At 40.5% G+C, this 18,209-nt stretch overlaps 1 protein-coding gene across 1 annotated transcript in view; it reads left to right on the forward strand.

Annotated features, from left to right (window-relative positions):
• Positions 1–17,836, forward strand: part of Pgi (glucose-6-phosphate isomerase) — a 93,752-nt gene extending 75,916 nt beyond the window's left edge. The window contains exon 11 of the mRNA XM_067143593.2: positions 16,877–17,836. Coding sequence (XP_066999694.1) covers positions 16,877–16,997 — 121 coding nt within the window. The 3' untranslated portion in view covers positions 16,998–17,836. The remainder of the gene's footprint in view (positions 1–16,876) is intronic.
• The last annotated feature ends 373 nt before the right edge of the window (positions 17,837–18,209 follow it).

Here is an 18,209-nt window from a genome sequence, read left to right on the forward strand (position 1 = left end):
GTCTTTTCCAAAATTCCATCTTTTCTCCATCATATGTCTTAATGTAGAGATCAGGTCAAACCTTGATCTGTCTTTCCTAAAACCATACTGTTCTTCTTCCATTTACCCTTCTAGCTTCCTCCTCAGTCTTCCTTCCAATACTCTCCCAAATATCTTAGCTACATGAGCAATAAGGGTGATCCCTCTTTAGTTATTGCATTCCTTTTTATCACCTTTTTTAAATATTAGGATAATTAAACCCTTTCCCCACTCTTCTGGGATCTCTTTCTTCCTCCAGATTATTCTAAATAATCTGTACAGCCACTGTAGCCCTATTGGTCCTGCTGCTTTTATCATTTCCGTAGTTACCTCATCCACTCCTGCTGCTTTACCGCTCTTCATCTTTTGTATGGCTTCCTCTATTTCTAATATCAATATCTCCTTTTCTTGTTCTTCTTCTTTCCACATTGTTTCTTACGGAGCAGAAACTTGGAAAATGACAAAAAAGGATGAGAGTCTAATTCAGGCAGCCAAAATGAAGTTCTTAAGAAGTATGATGCAGAGGAGTAGAAGAGACAAAATAAGGAATGAGAAAATCCGGGAAGAAATTGGAGTGGAGAAAGTGAATGATAGAATAGAAAAGAGCCAATTAAAATGGTTTGGGCACATAAAGCGAATGAGTGATGAAAGAATGCCAAAAAAAGGTGATGAAAATGCAAATGCAAGGAGAGGCTGCGAATGACCACCATTGAGATGAAATGACACAATCCAACGCAGTATTAAAGGAAGAAACCTGGATTGAGACACAGTGTTGGAGTAGGAGTGGTGGAAAGACCGAAGAAAGTGGAGAGGAACCATATTTGCCCATACCCGGCTACAGCTATTTAATAATGGGAAATGATGATGATGACTGAGCTAATTTCAGTATTGTGTTACATCAATGTTATATTAAAAGAAATGGAAGGGAGGGGGGGAGGGTGTCTACCTGTAATAATATTCACCTCTCAAGACTTCTCTGGCAGATAAAGTATTGTTTTACCCTTGAATGGCTGATAATTTATGCATGGGGTAACTTAAATTTATGCTGCCAATAGTGCTACCTGAGAGTGGTCGAATGGAAATATTCTCTTTTGTGGAGGGAAAGTTACGTGTTACATTACCTGTAAGTGATAGAAAAAGAAACCTGTATGTTATTGTTGATTATTTACTATTTCAGTGGCCTTTTTTTGTTGTTGTTAATCAGTGGATGATTTTGGACTTTTAAATTGTCATGGCATTTTGTTTCATTTTGTACCATTAGGGGCTGATGACCTAGATGTTAGATCCCTTTAAACAACAAACATCATCATCCTCATCATGTTGTTGATCCATATTAGGTCTTAAGTCACATTCTACAAGTTGCTACCAGTCTGAAGCTTGGTGATTTCATTTTGTATGGAACCAGTACATAGTAGAACCTTGATTATATGTTCCCGGAACCAACGTTTTTCTGGATTATTTGTTTAAATTACATAGTCTCACGAGCATCCTAATTAAATTATGTAATAATCCCACATTATCAGTTCCTCAAAGAAATGATTTCTGGATCAACTGTCCAGAAATTTCAGTCCCATCAGCGTTAAATCCTCGATCAAGCATATTTCAAGAAAGGCTGGCTATGGCATACTTAAGGATCTTGGTGTTAAAGTCCGTCCAGTCATTGCGATAATTAGAGCAAGTACTGTACTGGAAAAGTGATCGGCGGTGAACTTTCATAAGGGACCATTTGGTGGTATTGTTTAGAGAATCCTGGGAAATCATGAAGTAGAGAGTGTTCACAACAGTTGGAGGGAGACAGAGCACATTTTGGCACATTTTGGGAGCTCTGCTTGAAGACAGAACAAGTTTCATCAAATGTCCGTACTCGTTAAAAGTCTACATTATGTCTAGGGTTAGATGATTTTTACTTTTTTTAAATTGTGTTGCCGAGCAGGTCTTCGGCACTTCCCTCAGGGCACTGTATAGTCTCTGGGCTTTCAAGCAGGAATCAAAACTGCTGCTTCTTAACACAAATCTAGTATTTTAATATTATTGTATACGATTATGTTATCGAGACCAGAACAGATGTTGCACCTTACATACATACATTCATACATACATACATACATACATAAAGCCATGGGAGGTTTTGGGATTGTCTTATTACTGTTTTGGTCCCAATATAAAACCAAAACCAAACCCCATGGCACTACAGCCCTTGAACGGCGTTGGCCTACCAAGTGACGGCTGCTCAGCCCGAAGGCCTGCAGATTAAGAGGTGTCGTGTGGTCAGCACGACGGATCCTCTCGGCCGTTGTTCTTGGCTTTCTAGACCGGGGCCGCTATCTCACCGTCAGATAGCTTCTCAATTCTAATCATGTAGGCTGAGTGGACCTCGAACCAGCCCTCAGGTCCAGGTAAAAATCCCTGGCCTGGCCGGGAATCGAACCCGGGGCCTCCGGGTAAGAGGCAGGCATGCTACCCCTACACCACGGGGCCGGCACTTGTTCCTAATATAAGACTGGAAATTGTACGTTTTTGTGTAGAAAAAAAAAAAAAAAAAAAAAAAACAAACAACATAGTCCATAGTCGTTATTTGCGCATGTTACATTTTACAGCTGAGCTGAAGGTCACTAACAACCATAATTTCTGAAGTTTTGATGATACAGTATTATTTTTCTTTCCAATTTGATTGTGATTAGTGACGGGCAGAATTGAATATAATGCGTTCAAGAACTTTTGAGAATCAATACCGTACTTACATTCAAAACCATATTCTTGAGTTGTAAGATTATAATTATACATATTTAATTTTTGTGACATTTAGCCAAATTGTTTATGGTTCACTTGTTCCCAGATTATTTGTTTTCGTGTGTTGTACATTTTTTTCTTGTGGTTCCATCAGAAACAGAGATTTGAGGTTCCACTGTATTTGTATAGGCCTCCCATCTCTTTTACTGACCATTATCTTGGTCTTTTTTTTTAATAGCTGAATTTGAGGTTATTTCCTTTTGTTAGTTTTGTGCTCTTGTAGTTCCTTTTAATCTACTTTCCACACATAAAAAAGGTATGTCATCTGGGATGAACACAACGTTCTTTTCTTTCATCTGTGATGATTTGGTGGAATTTTACCTGGATCTCTTCTGTTATCACAATGAGAAGTTGAGACTGAGCTTCTGTCTGTCTTTAACCTCATTGTGCTGGGCTGTGTGTGCTGGCCTTCTGAGTCTAACTTGGTGTATTCAATTCTTAATCAGTCCGGTGGTATTTGATGCTCAAAATATGTCAGCCTCGCGTCTGTAGATTTACTGGCAAGTTAAAGAACTTCTGTGGGACAAAGTCCAGCACCTCGGTGTCTCCAAAAACTGTAAAAGTAGTTAGTGGGACATAAAATAAGTATAATTATTTATTTGAACCTCATTGTATTGTGAAATCTTTCAGTTACACATATTGATTTTACAATAGATTCTCTCAATCATACCATCATCTGATCCAATTTTCCTTGGACAAGATATACAAGAGTCATTCTCCTTGGCTGAGTGGTTATCGTAGTGGACTTCAGTTCATATGGCCCAAATTCAATTCCCGGCTGCGTCTGGGATTTGAATTGTTCCTTTAGCTCTGGGCCACCGAAGAAACATACAATCCCTGAACATAGGGTTGGCGTCAGGAAGGGCATCTGGGTGTAGAACTGGGCTTCATACACATTAGTGCTGACTCCAAAGAACTGGGAAAAAGTTAAGGGAAAGAAGGAGAATCTTTCTGATATACAAAAAGACCAACCAATCTGTTATATCCATAGTTACTTTTCCATCAGTTGACAAACTCCTAAAATTAAATCAACTGTTAACCTTCCCTTACTGCATCCATATTGTTTCAGTTTTGGTCACATATCTGTGAGCTTGTTACATAAGACCTGCCTGTCAATCAAATGCAGAAGAATTTTAGAAAAATGAATTATCATATGGGTATGAGAATGTGTGTCCAATATAAATTTTTTTAGTGTCTCTTTTCAACCTGGAGAAAATTGCAGATTAACTGTAAACAAAATTATTTCCTTAATTGGGTTTGATGCCTAATGATGTCAACAGCAGCTCCATTTGCTTTGGGTCTGACAGCTTTAGGCATTTATGAAATTCAAAATACATTTGTAACTTGAATTAGCTGCATATAGGCATATAGGCATCTTGACTATTTTAATTGCTTCTGCCATCTATTAGTGCATTTTAAAAACTCTTCTGTATATTACATTGGAGTATTGCCAGTCTTTTGTTTAGATTTTCTGATTCCACGCCAGAAGTTGTGTTTGCCAATACTGCAGCCATATGATCTGCAAGATGTGGATTTGTGGAGTTCAAGCCAGTATAGTACTTAATACTGTAATTTGCATAATTTCTAACATACAAAATTGTTGTCAAATGGTTTCTTTTTCAGGTATTTTTTAAACTTTATTTGATCATACGAATATCCTTGTATGCTAAAAACTTAAAAGATATTTTTTTTATCTTGGATAGCTTTTGTTTGCTGCAGTTTTTTTTTGATACAGCTAACTGCCCTCCCATGAAAAAAACAACTCCAAAGGGCCACGGCCTATCAAGTGACCATTACTCAGTCCGAAGGCCTGTAGGTTACAAGGTGTCATGTTTGCATGACAAATTCTCTCTGCCATTATTCTTGGGTTTCTAGACTGGGGTCACTATCTCACAGACATATAGCTCCTGAATTGTAATCACATAGGCTGAGTGGACCTCAAACTGGCCCTCAGATCCAGGTGAAAATCCCTGTCCCGGCTGGGAATCGAATCCGGGTCTTCCAGGTAAGAGGCAGACACACTACGCCTGCACTGTGGGGCCAGCTTGATACAGCAGTAATAATAATATAGCTCCTGAATTGTAATCACATTATCGTCGCCATAAGACCTATCTGTGTCGGTGTGACGTAAAGCCCCTAGCAAAAAAAAAAAAAAAAAAAAAAAAAAAAAAAAAAAAAAAAAGTAATCACATTAGGTTGAGTGGACCTCATACTGGCCCTAAGTTCCAGGCGAAAATCCCTGTCCCGGCTGGGAATCGAACCCGGGTTCCAGGTGAGAGGCAGGCACACTACGCCTGCACTGTGGGGCCGGCTGGATACAGCAATAATAAAAATAAAAATAATAATAACAACAACAACAACAATGGTGTATGGCCTCTAGAGAGGTGTGGTGCAGATTTTTCAAACTGATGTCCGTGGGTGACCTGCAATCTGTGGAATACTATACAGTGACTAGTGTGTTTTGTTCTTGCTGGATACAGAACAAATGCATATACACGATGCACTGCATCAATTACCCACGTACAGCGATTTCGCATTTGTCTCTTGTCAAAATGCTTGAAGTGCAAGATATTTCCCTTCTACATAATAAGACGTAACACAACATGCTAATAGGCTTACGACCAATGTTTAGGTAGGAATGTATTTCTGTTTTTTGTTGCATACGACCTTCCGTTAATTATGGGAACATTGTGTTCATTGATAGTAGTGGTAGCGGACCATAACTCCGAAGATATTGTGTTCACGACTTATGTTTATAGAATCTTTTCTCCTTTTCTTGCGTGCAGCCTCCTCTGTACATGTTCGAACCTTTTTCAAGGACAAATTGTATATTGCCTGGTGTATAACTTGGCTATTCCTGAACTTAAATATCAAATTTTGTGAAATTCCGTTTAGCCGTTTTACTGTGATGTCATAACAAGATACACAAGCCCCCACTACCTGGCTGTGACACATTCCTTCCAGAATACTCATGAGACAGCCAGAAAGGCTAGGATATAAAAGGCCAAGGTCAGGGCCACCCTAGTAGTGTAAATTTCTGCCTGGGAGACTGATTACCTCGGATCGAGTAGGGGTATTTCAGTTGCCTTGATAAAGAATACTGCAATGTATTCGAAACATCAGCAAACTGTATGTGATGTGCAGACAACTACAACATGGTTAAACCCGGAAATTAAATTAAATAATTCTTCACACCGTGGAAGCTTCACTTCTAAGATAGACAAAAATTAACCTGAACTTACATTTGACTTTTGTATATCTAATTGGAGATAAAGGAAAAGTATTTTCCTCTCTCCACCCAGTCATATGCTTTTTCCAAATAACTGATACACTATTATCAACTCCTTCCCTTTTTCCTTTAACTGCCTGAGTGAAAAAATATATATCTGTGGTTCATCCATTTCTTCTATCCATGTTGTTTCTCTTCAGATTGTTCTTCCATTATTTCTCTCAGTCTCTGTTTTATAATCTCCATTATCTTAAGGCAATGTGACAAAAGGGTGATGCCTCCTTAATTGGTGCACTTCTTTTTTAAATAGTGGTATTATAATTCTTTTTCTCCCCAATCATTCCAGCTGCCTTAATCATGTCTGCTGTTAGTTCATCTGCTCCCACTGACTTTTCATTTCTTTCAGGGCATTTTCTGACTCTTTTCAAGTAATTGGAGGTAGTTCCTTCTTTAATTCATTAGTGACTTTGGTAACCTGTTCTTGTTCACATTTCCCATTCAGTACTTTTTCAAAATAACTGTTCATTTCTTTTCTGATTCCTACCATGTCTCTGATAATGATTCCATCCTCTGTTTAAATAGCTTTACATTTTTGCCTATGTGATATTTTACTTTTCATTAACCCGTATAAGATTTTCTGATTTCCTTTACTGTCTTCCTCAATTCTTTGGGTGAAAAGTTCCCAGCTCTTCTTCTTTCACTACTCTTTTTACCTTGAGTTTCTTATTCCTGTTCCTGTCTTCCTATTTTTTATTGTCCTTTGGTACAATTTCCTGAGCCTGATTATGAACATCTTTGTTCTTTTTTGCCCTATTTCTTTCTTTAATTGTATGCTTTATCATTCCAACAACTTTTTTTTTGTCCTTGACTTTACCTTTTGTTTTACCATATACTTCTATAGTACAATTAACTATTTTTGTTCTAAATGCATTCTACTCTTCATCAATACTACATGTCTCATTTCTTGGCACTTAAGTTGCTATCAAATTTTGAAAATCCTTCTTGATTTCTTCATTTTTCAGTTTACATTCTTTAATCTTTGGCAGTCTCTCTACTGCAGGTGTTACCTTAACTACTCAATTAGATCAACTACTAAGAATTCTGTGGTTACTATCCAAGCTGTCACTTGGGATAACTTTCATATCCCTAATTTTTTCTCCAATTAATTTATCAGTTGTCACATAATCAATAACTGTCTTTGATTTTCCCTGCCAGCCATATCTAGTAATTTTACGGCTATTCTGTATTTTGAAGAATGTATTTTTTATTAAAAGATTGTTTCTTACACACAAATTTATTATATGTTCCCCCCTCTACCTTTCTTGTTCCATATTCAAAAGGGCCAATCACCATCTCGTACCCAGATCTATTGACCCCAACTTGAGCGTTCAGATCCACAATTATCATAACATTGTCTTCCATATCATCCAGGAATTCTGTTTTCTCATCATCATTGCATCCTTGCTGAGGGACATACACTTGGACTATTGTAAAACTATTCTTCTCTAAGTTTACTCAGAATTTCATTATTCTATCATTTACGAAGGTAACATCTGTGACAAGTGTGATATCTTTGTGGAGTACCGAACCTACCTCAATTTTGTGCTTCCTTTCTATTACCATGCCAGTGCAGTTTGTAACCTCCTCTCAACAATTTGTCCCTTTCTATTTTGTCTAGCTCAAGCCCAGTATATGAATCTTCCTCCTGTCCACATAAAGTTCAACTCCTATAACTTTGTGAGGTAGAGAGTACCAGGCAGACATTTCATGGTCTTGAAGTTCCTGATGTATTTTCCTTGTATCCTAAAGACCACCACCATCATCATCATCATCATTTTTATCAGTTTCATTTCCGTTTGTCCAGCTCCTGGCAGGTCTGTGTGTTGATGGTATATCATCACTAATTTTTAGTCTATTGTTACGAAGAGATCGCCACTCCTAAAGGCATTTTAGAGCTACTGCCAGCAATAATTCAGACTGCCTCTTACATGGAGAACAGACGCCCTTGCAGCAGCCCCTAACATAGGAAAACAAATACTGCTGATGAATAGTGTACTCATATTATTCCCTGAGTACTCGGCTGCCTCTTCCGCAATCTCTGCCGTTCCGAAGTCCATCTCCCCTGCTGTAGATCATGTTGAGATCTTCACTCGTTACCGTAAGCTGGAACCTTTACCAGATGCCACACGCTGGGTCAGTGTGCTCTGGAACTCGCATAGGCAAGAGCGCCACTCCCTGGGCCGGGGCTGCCTCCAAAGAGGGTCCCTGCCTGCTACCTAGAAGTCTAAAGTTGATCAATAATTCTGTCATTATTAGCTATGTTCAAAGAACTTGGACAAGATGAAATTTCATTTATTGGCTCCCGACTAGCGTAAACATATGCAACAGCAGTCCTGATTAGAACATTGAAAGCATTGATATGTTGGAGTGCTGCTTCCCACAATGCTTTGAAGATACCTGGACCTTTATGTTTATTATCAGAATATAACATGCAATCTGGAATGTCAGTAGGCAACTGCAAAAATTCCCTTCAAGAACCTTTGTATTATTTTATCTTCATCATTGAGAAAACTAGAGGTTATACATGTCAGTTGAGCAGTCTGAAAGGGATAGAAAAGTGCAGGACTGTATTCATAACGTCTTTCTGATTAGGCTTAAGTAGAGGAAAAGATGTAAGCACATCTAATTTTCGGAGTAGGTTTCTCAGAACTGGATTTGCATCAAAGTTAATCGTATTGGTGAAGGGAAGGTAGTGAAACTGTTCACCTTGTTTGTTAGTGTTAATCATCATGTTTTCTTCTACTAACAGGTTCCTTTCAACAAGTTTCCCTTTTTCAAAACACACTCTGACACATTTATTGGAGTTTATTTCCAGGCCTATCTCTCAGAACATCCGTAAGCTGTTAATCTTCATTTCCTGGATCCATATTGTTTTTCACTGAGTTCAACGAGAGATGTGATTGTATGTTTTTTTAATTCTCTTCCGTGAAAGTTTAGCCATATGTCTTTTATTGTTAACCCTCTAGTTTGAATACTTTTCTCTTAGTTTTTCTTGAAAAATGTGGTGCTGATACCTTCTTTCCATTGCAGTGCGACATTTCATGAAATTATCAGTAAATCTATTTCTTGCTTTCCATTGTCTTCCAGTCAGAAAGAAAGACACTCTGACTTCTAATGAAGTGACATTCACTGAACTATATATATATATATATTTTTGCATTCGGGTCGAAGCCCACTCAGCCAGTGAATTATGAATGGAAGGGATTTTTATAGGAACTTATCTTTTAATTTATTTATTGCTCGGAGGTAGGAGAGATGGATTCGTCTTCTCATCATAAGGCCTATGAGGACATCCAGTGGTACGCGTGACTAGGCCGTGTATCAGAAGAAGATAGGAGTGTTGTAGTTCTGATAGGGTAAGTTCAATGCTAGGTGAAGGACTTAGATTCGCAGTCCAATGTCAGAAAGAAATGCATATAACTCAAAGTAAGCAGATTGGTCACTTTTGTGGAGAATTGACGAAAGAATAGGGGGTAATTTGTATCCCAATGCCAATAAATTTTGAAGTAGGCAAGTCGTGCGTACAAAGTGGTGTGGACATCCAAAGAATATATGATTAAGATCGGCAACTGTATCAGCTGAACATGAACAGAAGGGAGATCATAGTAATTGGATTTTTTGCAGATGCTGAGGGAAACAACCATGATGAAACTTCATTCTTGCAATTGTTCTGATGAATTGACGCGAATAGGGACGCTGATGGTGCCAAAGAACCTTTTGGAATATCTGGATGGATAGTGGCATAGTGTTTTCCGCGTTGTTGGGAGGTATCATGCCACTCGTTCCACGCCGTCAATTGCCGTCGACGAAGCAAAGAGGTGTAAGCCGATGCTGGAACTGTCGTGTAGGTCTGTTGGCCTTCAGTGGCTGCAGATCGTGCTGCTTTGTCTGCTAGCTCATTGCATGGGATTTTACCCACACAAATGAAACTTTCTTCCCCTGTGTCTCAAGTCAATGTACCTGTGCAATAATCTCGTGTACGAGAATCAAGGATGATGTCCGTGAGTTAATGGTTTGTAGACTCTGCAGTGCTGATCTAGAATCAGACAACACCACAATCAACCGCTCAGGAAGATTTGCAGCGTATTTGAGGGCCCCCAAAATGGCTGTAAGCTCAGCCGTAAATATAGATGCTGTCGGAGATAGCTTGAATTTACCACAACTGCCAGATTGAACATCCATATAGGCGCTACCCACTGTATGTCCTTTGATCCATCTGTGTAGATGTGTCGGGCGTGTGGCCATTCTGCCAGGTAACGTTTCAGGCTGACATCGTTACAGTTCACAGTGATCTCAAATGATGTTTCTAGTCGAATATCCAGTTTCTTAATAGTAGTTTCAAAAGAAGAGTTAAAACTGGGATGGGTATCTGTAGTGCTTATAATACGTCTGCAACCACTGAGATTGGTAAATTCATCCACTAGGATCGGTTGACGTTTCTTTCTCCAGTAGCGTGAAGTCAGTACTAGGGTAGTCAGCTTGGATATCTTGTGAAGTATTGGAGACTTCCTGTATTGAAAAAGTTTGAAAATATATTTCCCCGCTAGATACTGCCTTCATAGATGGAGAGGAGGTTCGAGTGTTTCAAGTAGCAAAGCATTTGTAGGTGTAGACTGCATTGCTCCTATGCAGAGTCTAAGGGCCTTTTACTGACATTTGTCTAGTTTAGTTAACAAGTTTTGGAAGTCGTAGCAAAGCATCCACTTCCATAATGCAGGAGAGGTCGAATCAAAGTTCTGTACAGTTGCAGCGCAATTTTCGGGTCACAGCCCCACCAAGAGCTTCTAATGGCTTGTAAGATATTGACTGAAATATCACACTTACGGAGCACATGATGAACATATGGAGACCATGTCAATTTGTGATCGATGAGAAGTCCTAGATAAGGCACTACCACCTTGTAGGGAAATAAGTAGGAACCCAGATGAATTGTGTCCAGTGGGGGTCTCGAATGTCGAGTGTAGATATAGACTGCTGATTTTCCTGCAGATATCGTTAATCCATGGTTATGAGGCCAAGGAGTGAAAGTCCTCATGGCAACCGTCATCTGTTCTTGACACTTGTCCAAGGATTCAGCTTCTGTATAAATGCAAATATATGTATATGTTAAAAAGCAATGGAGCCAAGATAGAGCCTCGTGGAAGACCGTGGGATGTCATTCGAGGACCAATTGTCGTGCCATTGTGAAACATGAGATGTCTATCTTGTAGAAGGCAACTGAGGTTCCCAGTAAAGTCCTCTGGGAGATGTAGGAAGCGTAATTTGTCTTCTAAGACGGGAATAAGCACTCTGTCATACGCAGAAGACGGATCAGTGTACACTGCCACAACGTAATTGTTATTGCTCAAACCAAGTTGGATGTCTGTAATTAGATGTACAAGTGTATCTATTGTACCTTTCCCACGTCGAAAACCCATTTGTTGTGGTAGCAGCTTGTGATGTTCTACCCACCATTCTAATCGATGCTTAATCATCCTTTCCATAGTCTTGTACAAGCAGGATATCAAGGACAGTGAGCGATAGGATGAAGATAGTCGTGGATTTTTCCCATTCTTCAATAATGGTACCAGACAAATAAGTTTAAATGACGGAGGATGCACTCTTTGAAACCACATTCTGTTCATCAGCTTAAGTAGTTTCTTATGTCCATTACTAGACATGTTGAGTAACATTGGGTAATGGATGTTATCTGGGCCTGGGGAAGTATTATTACTCGTTTTCAAGGCTTTAATAATAAGTTCTTGAAATTCAAATGGACAAAGTAGTGGATGGAAATTATCTTCATGGCCATTGTGTGGTAAATAACCTATATGAGCTGGAGGAGGGGCCATTTTTCTCACGATGTCCTCTTTTATTGGTATCGTACATGTAGATGTAAACTGAGGGCAGTTCTGTGAGTTTCGGAAACGATGAATATTCCACCACATCGTAGCAGGAGAGATAGATGAGTTGAGAGAAGTACAATATTGGTGCCAACCCTGACGCTTTTTAAGCTTGAATAAGCGTTTTGCTTTCGCTTGAGTTTGTTGTACGGTGAGGAAGTTAGCTTCAGAAGCATCCTGTTTATGATGATGGAGTGCCACACGCCTGTCATGCAGCGCAGCTTGACATTCTTTATCCCACCAGGGAGTTGGAGGTCGTTCGCTGTATGCATATGGTCTGTTTTGTGGATTTGTAAGGCAGGCTGCTCGATTAATGGAATCGCAGAATGTTTCATAGTCTCTGACAATGTCATTCGTTTCGTGGTATTCTTCCAGGATGAGATCTATTGCCTCCTTGTAACTTGCCCAGTCAGCTTGTCGAATTTTCCAGCGATATGTTTGGTAGATGGTATGAGGAATGGTTGATGTATTAGTCGATGTTAATAATATTGGAAAGTGGTCAGATCCTAGAGTGTCCTGTAGAACCTGCCAGGAGAAGTCGAGTGCTGTTGAAGGAGATGCAAAAGTAACATCTACTGCCGAAGGAGCTTGATTAGGTCGGGAAATTCGGGTAGGGGACCCATCATTCAGTAGCACTAAGTTTTCTTCTTCAGCTACACCCATGAGTTGTATTCCATGTGAGTCAGTAGAAGAACTTCCCCAATTCAAGTGTATGAGTTGAAGTCTCCGAAGATAAGTACAGGCTGTGATAGTTTGGAAAAGAGTCGACGCAGTTCGTGTACAGATACCAGTTGGTTAGGTGATCGGTATACGGAAACAATAGTTAATGGTGAACCCCTGTAGTTAACCTTGATGGCACATGTTTCCAATTTAGACCCTCGAAGATTAAGAGTTACTTGATCATAAATGATGTTCTTCTGGAGGAGAATTCCAACCCCTCCATAACCATCACCACGATCACTTCTTATAGAATTGTAACCTGGAAGCTGAAAGGGGGTAGTATCCTTCAGCCAGGTCTCACTAACTACACACATTGAAATGGAGTAATCTCGCAGTAGAGTCTGAAGGCTAAGTTTATGCGCTCGTATTGAGTGACAGTTCCACTGTATTATTTTATTCAGTTGAGGTGTGGTATCCATGGTTATTCTGATTCAAAAGTAATGAAATAACGTCATGTATGTGAGAGGGATCATTTTCCGAGGAGGCCGTGTTTTTAAGCGTCAAAATAAACTGGACAATGTTTTCAAGCAGTGGAGTTGTAGGTAGAGCCTGTGGTGTTGTTTGAGGCTGTTGACTTGGTTGAACTTGTTGTGTAGGGTATATAGGTCCAGTGGAGTTGGCAGGAGAACGCTGTCCATTGTAGTATGTTTTCCACTGGTTGTGAACTGGAACTCTAGACTTTGGGGTGGAAGGACGTTTGGGTGTAAAACGAGAGGACACCTTAGAGGTACTAGAGAAAGAAGAGTTGGAAAGGTTATTGGTGGGAAGTGGCCCACGTGCAGGGAAAGGAAGGGATGGAAATTCCTTGTGATAAGATGTACTTGCTGGAGGAGTGTTATTTTGCATCACAGTATTAGCATATATGCTTGTGGATTCCATTTCGAGTGCTTGCTCAATGGTGATATTTAAATGGGCCATATTATATTTAATCCTACGCTGTCGTTCGTATTCTGGACAGGATCGATCATCTGCACGATGAGGGCCAGAGCAGTAAATACACTGACTGACAGAGCAAATGCAACACCAAGAAGGAGTGGTCAGAACTTTATGCCAATTGCAGGGTAGACTGACGTCACTGAGGTATGCGCATGATGTGAAATGCGCCGCTGTGCTGCGCACGTAGCGAACGATAAATGGGACATGGCGTTGGCGAATGGCCCACTTCGTACCGTGATTTCTCAGCCGTCGGTCATTGTAGAACGTGTTGTCGTGTGCCACAGGACACGTGTATAGCTAAGAATGCCAGGCCGCCGTCAACGGAGGCATTTTCAGCAGACAGACGACTTTACGAGGGGTATGGTGATCGGGCTGAGAAGGGCAGGTTGGTCGCTTCGTCAAATCGCAGCCGATACCCATAGGGATGTGTCCATGGTGCAGCGCCTGTGGCGAAGATGGTTGGCGCAGGGACATGTGGCACGTGCGAGGGGTCCAGGCGCAGCCCGAGTGACGTCAGCACGCGAGGATCGGCGCATCCGCCGCCAAGCGGTGGCAGCCCCGCACGCCACGTCAACCGCCATTCTTCAGCATGTGCAAGACACCCTGGCTGTTCCAATATCGACCAGAACAATTTCCCGTCGATTGGTTGAAGGAGGCCTGCACTCCCGGCGTCCGCTCAGAAGACTACCATTGACTCCACAGCATAGACGTGCACGCCTGGCATGGTGCCGGGCTAGAGCGACTTGGATGAGGGAATGGCGGAACGTCGTGTTCTCTGATGAGTCACGCTTCTGTTCTGTCAGTGATAGTCACCGCAGACGAGTGTGGCGTCGGCGTGGAGAAAGGTCAAATCCGGCAGTAACTGTGGAGCGCCCTACCGCTAGACAACACGGCATCATGGTTTGGGGCGCTATTGCGTATGATTCCACGTCACCTCTAGTGCGTATTCAAGGCACGTTAAGTGCCCACCGCTACGTGCAGCATGTGCTGCGGCCGGTGGCACTCCCGTACCTTCAGGGGCTGCCCAATGCTCTGTTTCAGCAGGATAATGCCCGCCCACACACTGCTCGCATCTCCCAGCAGGCTCTACGAGGTGTACAGATGCTTCCGTGGCCAGCGTACTCTCTGGATCTCTCACCAATCGAACACGTGTGGGATCTCATTGGACGCCGTTTGCAAACTCTGCCCCAGCCTCGTACGGACGACCAACTGTGGCAAATGGTTGACAGAGAATGGAGAACCATCCCTCAGGACACCATCCGCACTCTTATTGACTCTGTACCTCGACGTGTTTCTGCGTGCATCTTCGCTCGCGGTGGTCCTACATCCTACTGCGTCGATGCCGTGCGCATTGTATAACCTGCATATTGGTTTGAAATAAACATCAATTATTCGTCCGTGCCGTCTCTGTTTTTTCCCCAACTTTCATCCCTTTCGAACCACTCCTCTTTGGTGTTGCATTGTCACTGTCAGTCAGTGTACATTTAGGCGGATCTGGAGTAAGGCAATCTGCAGTGATGTGACTGTCGCCGCAGCTTGCACAGCGTGCTTTTCTACGACACTGTTTATTTACGTGGCCATATTTAAGACATTTTTAGCAAAGGGTTACATTCTGGACGTACGGTTCTACACCACACCGAGTGTTAAATATATACACGTAAGGAGGTAAAGTGCGACCTTCAAATATAACACACAACAGTTGCCGAGGCACTAGTACAGTCTGACCATCTCGCACAAGTTTACGGTGAAAGCGATGTACTTCTAATATTTTCTTATCTGACTGAATTTCTGAAAGTAATTCTTCCTCCGAGAAGGACGTATCTACTGCACGAATTAGACCTGTCTTCACTGTTAGATGCCTTGGTATGTAAAGACTGAGTGAAGGGGATTGTAACTGAGCAAGCCTGTTTGCACAGATAGCGGAAGAAAGTTCTATTTGAACCCTATTACGTCCCTTTATAGTAATGTTCATTATAGAAGTACGCATGTCTGGTATTAAGGCCCTAATACACTTTCCCAAGGACATTGGATGTAACCGGCCGATATGTTTAGTTGCCGCACCTGCCTCATCGGGTTTATGTTCAGCATACACTATGAACGGACCTTCATCATCTAACTTATAGAAGTATGACTCATGCTGAGCGCTGCTTCGTACCTGTTAACTTGGAGCAAGTTGGCTAGCTGTATGCTGGGACGTATTCAACTGCACAGGCTGCACTGATGGGGCTGGCGGAATTGGGCAGCTAGTTCCATGTTCATGAGAATTTTCACTGGCACTTACTGACACCGATAGCTTCTTCACACTTAGGCCCTCTTCATTCCAGTAATCAGGACGCTCATCCGGGAGACCACGTTTACGTAGTGTAGATATTTGAGAAGGTATTTGGTCTACATCACTTAACGGTCCGTCTGAATAGCACAAATTTAATGAGGTACCTATAGCTGAGCTAACTGAATTATGGTTAGATAGAGTACCTAGGCCACCGTTTGATGATTCCTCCATCCTCACTAAGTCCCGGGGACCCTCGTCCTCACTCACAGGTAACACTAATCCCTTATGTGCACGTGTGTATATAATACTATTATTCAATACAGTCACACTGAAAGAACAGTTCTGTAAACACAGTTCAACAGGCACGAGGTGATAGCGAGCTCTAGAAAGCAAAGCGACACTCCTAGCACAGCGAGCATAGCACAACCGTGTCTAGATGTTAAGGATGTTAGAAAGTTATTTTCACAAGATTAGTTTGCGTAATTACTTAGTTTTAATATTTATGTGAGGAGCTTGTTTTTCTTCCGACTATATTCAATATGTATTTCCATGTCTTATTATATAAATTCATCACATTTACGTATGTTATCAAATTGTAAGGAAATTTGAATATACAGTATTGAGGATGTGTGCCCAATTGAAATTTACTAGCTGTATTCAACCAGGAGAAAATTGCAGAACAAAGAGAAATTAAAAGTAAACCATCGTATCATCATCGCACCTATGAAAACCGCTATGTGATATTTTTGGTGAAATACTGACTCGCAGCATATATATTACGAAGAGCGGGATTTCCTTGGCAGTATTTGCATAGTATTGAACATTAGATTACAGAAACTTACCAACCAAAGCTCTGAGCTAAAATATATTATATTAGTAGGGTAGGGATATTTGTTATGTTCTTTTTTTTTTTTTTTTTTGCGGCAAAGAAGTATTATTTATTTCAATATAATGTGTTCAATTTTTCAGAGTGGAGTTGGGCAAACAATTGGCAAAGAAGATTGAACCTGAACTTACGAATGATGAAGAAATTACTTCCCACGATCCATCAACTAATGGGCTCATCAGCTTCCTGAAGGCTAATTTTTAAATGTCTGTATGTTGTGATAGGTTTCAGAAAGAGAGTATTAGAAAGATACAAAATCATCTTGTTTCAGAAGCGAGTTTCTTAGATCTGTGTTGTGCCATAGTTCCATTAATGTTACTGTTTGACAGTATTTCATTAAGTACTGGATGTTGTACTCTAATTATTCAGGTGGCTGAATTTACATAATTTCAGGAAGTTTCTAAATCTCGTTTGGTAATACATTTTATTTTCTCTGTATGGAGGCAAATATAACTTTACCCCCTGATTTCTGCAACCAAATGTAGTAAAAGGGCTGTGATGGCTAAGCGGCCTTACATTGTTTTATATTATTTAGTAATATTTCAGACTTAACTGTTTCTTTTTCATCATGTTGCCAAATATAAAACTCAGGGATGCTCTCCTTTGATTAAATCAAAGCCTTAAGTCAGGTGCATTATCTCTTACAGTTCACAATAACATCACAGAAGTGCATCTTACGAAAATAATTGTTGTTATACAAATTATTGAAGTTGTACATATAGCTTTGTTTGCAGTGTGTTGTTTTCTAATATTTCCTTACTGTTCATTACCAGAACCATGCAAAATCTACTAGTTACTTCCTGAAGTTAAAGACTTTACACAGCCTAAGGTCATTCCTGTAGCTGATGGTACAGGTGCCATGTTTGATTTTACAACCTGTTGAATTCTGTTGAAAATCCTTGACTTCATTTGTAAAATATATGTTCACTGTTATTTTTGTAATGAAATATTTTCCTAGAAAGAGAGATCATTTTATCAGAAATTCATATGATTTTATTTATTAATCTGTTTATTTTGAGAAATTAAATCAAATTTAAATTTTATTTAATGCTCTTGGATTCTTCCTTTATTTCCTCCCTGTATAATACTAAGGATGGAATTGGACTAATGCTGTATTGCCAGTTAACTGGAATTAATTCTAGATTAGCTCATAAATGCCCAACTTTATACCACTTCACGTGCAATGTGACAAGTGATGTTCCAATTAATGCACTGAGTTATATGTTCTTCTTTTCTCTTTCTTCCACACTCTCTATCCGACTTCCTGCCCGATATGGTAGTGGACCAGTGACCACCATCTCTGCCTGTTCTACAGAGTCTTCTCTGAACACTCTGGGCCAGTTCACACCTCTACTCTTCACTGCTTCGTCTACTTTGGTTTCTCCCTAGTCTTGTTCCAGTCACCTCCCATTGCAT

This window comes from Anabrus simplex, chromosome 3 (assembly GCF_040414725.1).
Source record: "Anabrus simplex isolate iqAnaSimp1 chromosome 3, ASM4041472v1, whole genome shotgun sequence".
NCBI lineage: Eukaryota > Metazoa > Arthropoda > Insecta > Orthoptera > Tettigoniidae > Anabrus > Anabrus simplex.